General features: G+C 35.8%; 1 protein-coding gene across 3 annotated transcripts in view; it reads right to left on the minus strand.

Moving 5' to 3' along the window:
* LOC131079969 (uncharacterized) overlaps positions 1–9,830 on the minus strand; it is a 174,537-nt gene extending 164,707 nt beyond the window's left edge. Inside the window, exons 1-2 of one of the 3 annotated variants that reach the window (XM_058018012.2) lie at positions 9,194–9,830; positions 8,766–8,867 (exon numbers count right to left, since the gene is read on the minus strand). In XM_058018012.2, the coding sequence (XP_057873995.2) occupies positions 8,766–8,867; positions 9,194–9,640 (549 nt within the window). In that variant the 5' untranslated portion in view covers positions 9,641–9,830. The remainder of the gene's footprint in view (positions 1–8,765; positions 8,868–9,193) is intronic. The other 2 variants (XM_058018013.2, XM_058018011.2) reach the window with 2 other exon arrangements.
* Between the last annotated feature and the right edge of the window lie 293 nt (positions 9,831–10,123).

Here is a 10,123-nt window from a genome sequence, read left to right on the forward strand (position 1 = left end):
CCAAGATAGGTAAGGGCTTGGATCTATAACTTTTAGGGAACCTATTGTATTTGGTCTCTAAGCGCTTTCGTAACATACATAGACCCTTCTCCCTTAAAACTGAAGTAGTAGCAGGGTTTGATATCTATATCAATAACCATAGATGGAACACTCGCTGAGTTTTTGAGCTCTCCGAGTTTTTACGACTTTAACTCGTAGAGTTTTTGAGCTCTGCGAGTACTCGGCTAGACTTAAAAAAGAGGCCCAAACATGTCAAAAAATTGTCAATTTTTGTTTTTTCAGGTCAGTTTCATTCTCTTCATCAGAATATACACATGAAATATAACATTTAAGTATAAGTGGCATTTCAATATTGTAATGTCCCTGCTAGTTAGGGATCACTGTCCTGCAAAACAGATTGTTAGAAATACAACAAATATACATATATAACTAATCTAACTTGCAATTTAACCTTAAAATACTTAATTAACACTAATCACAATTCTTATCTAAAAAAGGTTATGAATGTCATACGGAGATATGTCCTTAGGCGGTTGTGAAGCTCGCCTTCTTGGAACCCATCTTGGTTCCAAGCCATCCAGAAAATTGAAGGTGAATTTGATTCTTGTTTTGGATGTAATTTCTTACACCCAAGCCATCCAGGAAATCAACGGTTAATTCGATTCCTGTCTTGGATGTAAGCTCTTACACCCAAGCCATCCAAGAAATCGAAGGTTAATTCGATTCCTGTCTTGGGTGTAACCTCTTACACCCAAGCGATCCAAGAAATCGAAGGTTAATTAGATTCCTGTCTTGGATGTAACCTCTTACACCCAAGCCATCCAGGAAATTGAAGGTTAATTCGATTCCTGACTTGGGTGTAATTTTTTACACCCAAGCCATCCAAGGAAGACCATATGTCAATTCCTTGCCTTGGATGATGTATCACATCATCCAAGTCCTTCAGAGGGGACCGGCCAGATCCGTCTCTTCTTGGATGAACTTAGTCAACCAAGCCATATATATGCATATAGATATTCAGTATATACTACCCTCCGGGGATTATCATAATCCCTCCATTAGGCTAAGGGAATTTCCTCCCTATAGCCTCCATCATATAATCATCTTATATTACCTTTTTACAATTCATTACTATTTTCCATTCCATAATTTATGCCCACATTTACATATTCCTTAATTTCCATTATTGATCCTATATACATATAAATACTCTACATACATTCTTATATCCTTTGCTACATACACATGAGATAATATCATTATCCTACTATAACTCTATCAAAGAGATTGGTATACTATTCATACGACAGAACCATCATAAATATATATGTGTGTGTGTGGCACACACGTCCACACACATATATATCCTTGTGGCGTGTAAATCAACCGCTTACCTATTTTGCAGCGTGTAAATTATCTGATGTATTCCATTGTCTTCATATAATTCCCTTATATCATATTCAATTCTATTATATAAATTATTGAAAACCATCCATTTTATAATTTATGCTTTTGTAAATATATAAACATAAGCTTATTGATAATATGTCAAGTACACACACACACACATATCTCGCTGATATCAATATCATATATAAATTTATTATTGTTTTCTGATTTCAATATAAATAAATTAATAAATTATATTATATTATCAAATATTTATATATTACCTATTATATAAGTTATTAATACCCCTTTGCCTACTATACTATACATAATGACTATGAGGGCAGCCAGATCTGACATGCGTCAGATCTGGTCTGCCACTGCATATGAAAATTGAGAATGATTTGTCATACATATTGCAGTCAATATTAATATTAGTATTAAATTCTGCCTGAAACATTATCGGACTTTACATATTAACCATACGTATGAAGTCATCCCCATGCATACCACCTGGAACAAGGATGTTACTGCCTATAACAGTTCTGATATGATCTGATCGATGGCACAAACTATATACAATCATTTCTTATCCATTCCATATATCCTCATTGCCTTATTTCCTTTCTCCTTTTTTCCTCGTGTCCCCCTTTATTTGACGAATGAGGGCGGGTCTTAATATATCCCCATCCTTGGATGGAACGGTTGTTTGGGAGGGGTCACGTCTCTTGTCTTTTAGCAAGCGCACCCTCCTTTAACTTGTAAACAATTAGTGAATCGTGTTCATTTGCCAATGATCCAATCGGTATTCATTAGTGATACTTTATTAGTAAATTCATTGCTAGCAAATTCACTACTGGTAAATTCTTATTTAGCGATTCTTTAATTACTTATCGCTGCCTCTCTATTTTATATGTGGATATATGCATGTGCTCATATCCATATATATGTGTTTATATATAATTATATATGAACTTTAATTAATAAATATTGAGAATATTAATAATGATAAATTTTAATAAATATTAAATAATAACATTTAATAAATTTTCAAATAATTATTTGTCGATAATTATTATATTAATAATAACAATTATTGCCTCATTTAGGACATATATATATATATATATATCGATCAAAGAGGGGACATGACAATCCGCCCTTCCCGAAATCGCTTGTCCTCAAGCAATTGACATTTTTTTCTCAAACTGAGTCATCTCCTAGTATACCTCCTAATATACATGAAGTATACACACAATACATGTAAGGTCATGAGGCATGAAACCCTAAATACATGTAATACACATGAATACATGAGACAAGAGTCATACCTATATATACACATAAGGCGTGAATCCAGAGTATATAAGGTAAGAGGCACCTACGTAAAGCATAAAGTATACACATGAATATACACAAGGTGTGAAGCATATGTGTAATATAAGTGAATGTAATTAAGGCATGCAACATACATGTGAAACGCATGCAGTACATAAAGTATGGTGTATACAATTAAGGCAATACATAAACATAAAGTATCACATAGGGCATAGAGAATATGCATGAATATACTCATGGTCTGAGTCATACACATGAAAATACTTATGTTATAATCATACATATGAATACACATAAGGTATGAAACACTAATATGAATATGCATAAATCACATAGGACATGAAGCATACATACAAATATATGAGCATTCATTCAAGGCATACAAATATTTTTAACATTGTTCTTTAATATGTGTGTACTTTCCATATGAACATTTCATTCCTTACAAGTATATGCTTCCTACCTTGCGAATATTTGTGAATACTAAATTCATTCTTCATGTATGTTCCTTACCTAGCTCATGCCATGCTTATATTCATACAGGTTTTCATATGCTTCATATTCTTCCTGCTTTAAAGGCTAGTGGTGTGAATGCTTATGAATGTGCTTAATGCCTTGCCCATATTTATGTGCTTTACATGTGTACTTCATACTACATGTGTATTCATTTGTAAGTTTCTTGCCCTAAGTAAACAATTGACAATGTAATTCGAATAATATTGTAGTGATGGGATTCTTTGCCTTTCTCTAATACTTGCAAAGATAGCGAGTGTGTGGGGGAAAGGCCGAGTAAATCGGTCACATGGCAAAAATGTCCCAAGACGGGTAGCAAACCTTGAGGGGGCCGCATGTAGACTGTGTCATGCACCCTTGGCACAATAAATCCTCCATCTTGTAAACATTAGCGGAATAGGGAAGACGAGTCTCATGTATCTATGGGAAGTAAATCATTGTGGTTCTACTTTTGGTTGATCTAGAATAGTTCCAAAGATATGAATTGATTGGTAAATGTGGATCAATCCAATGTACTTTAGACTACATGCTTACTCCAAGTATACCCTTCATATGTGCACTTGTGTTTGCCTCACACTTGTTTACTCCACGAGGACATTCCTCATGTATGTTTAATGTTTGCTTAGTGTAATAGAGTGTACCGTTTCATGCTTTACGTGCTTGATGTATTCATTGCCTTATGCTTGACACGTGGACTTCATGCCTTACATCCATGATTCATGACTTGCAACTATCCAATGAGCGTTTGTTTCATATGCTTTAAAAATATTTGTATGCCTTGAATGAATGCTCATATATTTGTATGTATGCTTCATGTCCTATGTGATTTATGCGTATTCATATTAGTGTTTCATACCTTATGTGTATTCATATGTATGATTATAACATAAGTATTTTCATGTGTATGACTCAGACCATGAGTATATTCATGCATATTCTCTATGCCCTATGTGATACTTTATGTTTATGTATTGCCTTAAGTGTATACTCCATACTTTGCGTTTCACATGTATGTTGCATGCCTTAATTACATTCACTTATATTACACACATGCTTCACACCTTGTGTATATTCATGTGTATACTTTATGCTTTACGTAGATGCCTCTTACCTTATATACTCTAGATTCACGCCTTATGTGTATATATAGGTATGACTCATGTCTTATGTATTCATGTGTATTACATGTATTTAGGGTTTCATGCCTCATGACCTTACATGTATTGTGTGTTTACTTCATGTATATTAGGAGATGACTCAATTTGAGAAAAAAATGTCAATTGCTTGAGGACAAGCAATTTCGAGAAGGACGAACTGTCATGTCCCCTCCTTGATCGATATATATATATATATATATATATATATATATCGATCAAGGAGGGGACATGACAAATATGTCTTTTTCCTTTCTTATACTTTATAACACCCGACGCCTTTATAAAATAATAAAAGTATTTTTGGCCTCGCGAGGCGCTGCCCCTCGACCCCGCCCTGTATCACGACAGAGAGCGCGCAAGGGGCGCTGCCCCCAATCCCCCATCAAAAAATATAGGGGGAAACTGCGCTGATGGAAGTAAGGAAAATTTAACCTCTGAGTCTGATTAGGCTCCATATAACAACATAATTAGCATTGAGGAAATCCTGGTATTATACATTTTAGAGTTGAAAGTTTGAAACTATGAGTATGAATGATGAAATTTCAAATATTGAGCGTTTGTAGATCTCCACCAAGATCTAAACCTATCTCTCTACCCCTCTTTTTCTCACCCGCAGACCCCGGCGAGGGGTGCTACTTTCAACCTAATTTTAATTTGTAGATGCTTGGTGGCAAAGTTGGGGTGGAAATACCCCAAATCTCAAAACAATTGCCCTCAGAATCTTATGTCAACCTTGTAGTTCATCCAGTTGTGAGCACAATTAGAGCTTGTTTGAAGCCATCGACACGAAGAAGAGGAGCAAGCTAGCTCAAAAACACCTCAATGACCTCGTCTCTGTGCAATATAATCTTCGATTGCGCGTAAGGAAGGTAGAGGAAGTAGCAGGTGGTCCACTTGCCTTGGATGATATAGATCCTTACAGTGATTGGACATCACAGGAGAAACCTCCATTGTTTTCTGAGGATGACAACACTAATTTGGAGAGGCAAGCTATGGAGGAGGAGGGGGGTGGATTTGGTTTCACATTGGATGACATTGAGGAAGAGGATGAGGATGAGGAGTCATTGCCAATGCCACAAGCAAGTGGAGACATAGCTTCATCCAAGATGGAGGATGAGCCAGCCATACCGAGCGAGGAGGCACAGTCACGCCCATTGCAGACTTCTAGGACTAGACCCTCTAGTTTTACCTCCTCCCTAGTTTTAGCTAGAGCTGGGAAGAGGAAGTTGTAATTGTAATTTGTAATGATATATTTACTTTTGGTTTTACAAAAACTATTTACTATTTTGCTTCCAACCATCAGCATTCCTCATGAGGATGTGATTTTGTAGACACTTTGCATTTAAATATATCTAGAATCAGCTTGTTTCTTTTGTGTTATCATTTATTGACTCGTTGGATGCATCTTCTCGTTAAATTTTGCAAAAAAAATGCATTTTTTATTAAAATTAAGCGTGTTTTTACGTTGCCGAGTTTTTCGCCGAGTTTTTCCGATTTTTTCTCGAGTTTTTTTCTCAGGGGCTTGGCGAGTCGAGCCGAGTCGCGAGTAGTCCAACTATGTTAATAACTATGAATAATGAAATTAATCATCTAATGAGGAAAATAAATAAGTACTTGTTAATAACTAATAAATTGAAGAATGTCAATGACTGGCTTCATGATTAGCCTCTCAATCAATTTTAGTATATTGAAATAGATTAATTATGTTAATCAAGTAGGGGACATTACAGCAGCTATCTAATAATCCCTGAAATCAAGAAATATGTGCTTTTTGTGATGGAGATTGAGCAAAATTTATTGAGGAATTTTTTATTTGCATCCGTTTTTTCTGGTATGGTTGTGATGGGAAAATATTAGCAGTTGCGGAAATTTCAGTAAAAAAAAAATAATAGTGTGCGCGTTTTGTGTGTGACTGAAAGTGCAAAGAAAATACACACGAAATTGAATTACTTTGTGTGGTTTCTGCCATTTTTTGTGTACGCAAGGAATCCAAGTCTGAGAAAATGCTTTGGTATAATCAAGCCTTTGATTTTTGTGGTATGCAAAAAAAAAAAAAAAAAAAAATTTTTAATTCTTCAAGTGTTGGGGGCAGTGATTGATGAAAAAGTTGAGAAGAATTTGTTTTAATGTGCCTTCCTAAAGAACAGGGCAGTGTAATTTCCATTTAGAGTGGATTAAAAAATTTGTGTATCTATGCAGCTGAGTGGTTAAAAAGGGCTCTTCTGAGCAATCTTAGTCAGATTTAATTAAAAGTGTTTTGTGAGATTGAAGTTGGTGCTTCAGTCTTGAGAGGTTTGATACTTTGAAAGGGTTGGTGCCCTTTGTGAGTTGAAGCTCACTTTTGTATTTTGGGTTGGTGCCCATTCGTTTGGAATCAATAAGAGCTCATTTATGTCGTGGTTTTTTAACCCAAAAGGGTTTTCCACGAGAAATTTGTGTTCTGGTTCTTGTGTTTGCTTCCATTGTTTTACATCAGTTTTAAGTATTTTTCATGAGTTTTTAAGTTGGCAAAATCTATACTGATTCAACCCCCCCCCCTCTCTCAGTATTGGCTATGTGTTTCTCACCCTGTTGGGCGCTTGGGGGCTCTTTACCCCTGCTCGACGCTCGCACATCTTGGCTGTTGTTGCTGCGTTAATGTTGGAGATAAGGTCCCCCGTTTGTGGCCTCAATGATTCATAGCTCCAATCAAAAGTCTTCACCAATCAAAAAAATATACTATCTTCTAAAACACAAAAAAGGCAAAACAAGGAATGAGTTTTTGTGAAATTTGCAGGTTTTAGTAATACAACTCTTAGTATGGACACGTTTTAGGGTTTTAGGCACTTCTAATGTTTTTTTAATGTTTTAATGTTAAAAAAATGTTTTAAAATTAGGTTTTGACATTCTTTTAAATCAATGTTGTGAACATAGGTGCACCTGGGAGTGCCCAAGAGCACCTAGTGTATAGCCTTGCAATCCTAGGTACCTTATAAGTACATTGCTCCTATCACAAGACTGATTCGACATGGAACTAGGACTTGAGGGCATAACTTGCAACTCAGCTGAAAAGCTATCAACCTTGTGGGTACACCACTCCCATCACAAAATTGATACAATATGGGACCAAGACTCAAGGGCATACCCTACGCTTTATTTAATAGTCAAAATTCATGGCCAAAGGGGAACAAAGCTAATTTGTGTGGAAGGATGAGAATGGTGTCACAATCACACACTGACTGGGTGAACACCTAGCAACATCTCATTGCAATACCTTTCACGACTTAAGTAATGTTTAACCAAGTTACACGAGGAAATTGACTAAGACATAATGGTTTAGAAATCTAAATCTCAAGGTTTCTAAATCAAGATTTAGAACCATTTTGAGTTTGTTTGCTTTTGCAGCATCCTTTGGCAATTCTTTGGGATTAGAATGATATGAAGAGAATTCAAATGTGAAACCTTTTCCAATTTAGTTGACTAAGATTTTGGCTCCAAGCTTTTCCAATTAAAGGACTCTACATATAGAGAGCTTCAAAATAGACACAAGCTTCCACCCAATTTATACTTCCCATGTGGCATGACCACAAGCAATCCGAAAGAAGATTTACAGAGAAAATTTATAGGAGCCCATCGTGCTACCCATGATTCTTGGTTAAATACTTGTAAACCTAGGTTTCTCTCAATCAAAATCTCAAATCCCAAGGAGATGGTAATAGGATGCTAATTGCTCCATTACTAACATTTCTTGATAGTCATGCAACTTGAGTGTGTACATTTTGGTTTATGGTCAGTTACTTGGTTGTTTTTGTCGATAAACAAGTGAATAATTTGGCTATCCAATTATGGTGAAACAAGCAATGCCATTAGAGTTGACAAACAAATCCTAGGGATCTATGATATGACCTACTTAAACGACGAGCGAAAAGAAACTATTAAATAGGAAAATGACCAAATTAACACCATCCACATTGCATTGCCCCGAGGTTTATTGGCTCTTGGAGTACCTCTCCCCAATGTCATTCCATTCCATACACAGAAACTAAAACAACTAGGGTTGGTGTATTCCCTTTACACAAGAATCCATCACAGATATCTCAGAAAGTTGAAAAATGTTTCCTAAATGGCATATTTGGCAACCACTTAGATTATCTAATGATCTACATTTTAAAATTATTTTGTTTTGTTGTGAAAGTTATTTTCTGTTATCTTAATGTGAGCAGAGGCAACTCTGGATTGCTTTGAAGAACTTAATATTCTAGAGAAAATTATCCTAAAATTTTATATTGATATAATAATATAATATGTCAAGTGGGATGGGCTAGAATGATGAAAATAATGGGGATAGCAATAAAGAGTTAAATTTTGGTAAATAATAATAATTCTAACCTGTTTAGAAGGAGACTCCGCAGCTTTAGTTTTGCCTCTGCCTCTGCCTCTCCTTGCAGCCGTCAATTCCCTGTTCCCATCCACAGAAGCATTCTCTTCATTCTGCAGAACATATTTTATAGTATTTTAGTGTAAGCAGAGACAACACAGAACAACCATGAACCTTAAGCGTTGAATTCACATGACAACTGATATTTTCAACAAAATATACGAACCCAAGCATTACGTCCTTGACTACGAGTTATATATAGACTAAGTCGACAAAAAATTAAAATGAGATGTGCACGACAATAAAACCCCCCAGGCATTACCAAATTTCATTTTCATTTTGCTCACTCGAAACACTGAACAAAAAAATCTAAACAGGCTATCCAGAAAAGCTCTTGAAAATTTATATTCGAAAGTATTTTTTCTCAAAAAATATTGACCTGTTTGGGAGGAGAATCCGCATCTTTTCGTCTATAGTTTCTCCTTATCCTATTTTTGACGTTAGAAGCATCAACGGCTGCTTCGTCCCCCTCCTCCACATCAGACAATTTCTTGTCTACTTGTGTCGATCGAACACACTGACGCATTGGCCTCTTCCTCTTTCCTCCCTTTTCATCATTGCCCTCAATTTTTTGAGGGCTCGTATTCATATTTGCCTTATTTGAAGCCGACAAATCCCAAACTAAATTTCCATCCTTGCTAATCACTCCGAAACTGGACTGCTTCATTCTTACTCTCTTTCCCGGGGGTTTTCCAACGGACTCGACCCCAGAACCTAACTCTGGACCGCCTTCACAATTATTAGCGCAGTCTGTACTCGTAGTATTTGCAGACAAAACCCCTGGCTTGTTTTCCAGGTATCCGAGCAGATTTATGCACCCTGCCATGCCCTCAATTAACCCTGCATAGCCTCAAAACGAACTACACAGTATAACCGCTTCTATTTTCTACTTGATCTGATTATCCTGCAGTTGTTTGATTTTGCAGGTTTAGACTAGAAGCAGGTATCTTACAGTTTTTTTCCTTGTATTGTTTTCAACGGTGGAATTGTAATGCATAAAAATTTTAAGTCCGTGTTAAGGAATTGAGGCTTTTCCCCGCCAAAAAAAACAGAGCGGGACAGTTAAAAGAGATTCGTTTATTTGTGTTTACAGATATATTTATTAATTGTTCCAAGTTTGATGTACAGTTTAATAAATATGTTTTTTTATTTTTTTTAATTGGATTTTACTGAGTCTCTTTTTTCCAATGTAGCCGTTGATGAGTCTCACCAAGCCTTGTGATTGGTTACAATACAAATTTTATATAAAATAATTATAATAATGTAGTCTAAGAAGTTTTGTTTGCATGGTCTTATTTACAAACACTTG

This window comes from Cryptomeria japonica, chromosome 10 (genome assembly GCF_030272615.1).
Source record: "Cryptomeria japonica chromosome 10, Sugi_1.0, whole genome shotgun sequence".
NCBI lineage: Eukaryota > Viridiplantae > Streptophyta > Pinopsida > Cupressales > Cupressaceae > Cryptomeria > Cryptomeria japonica.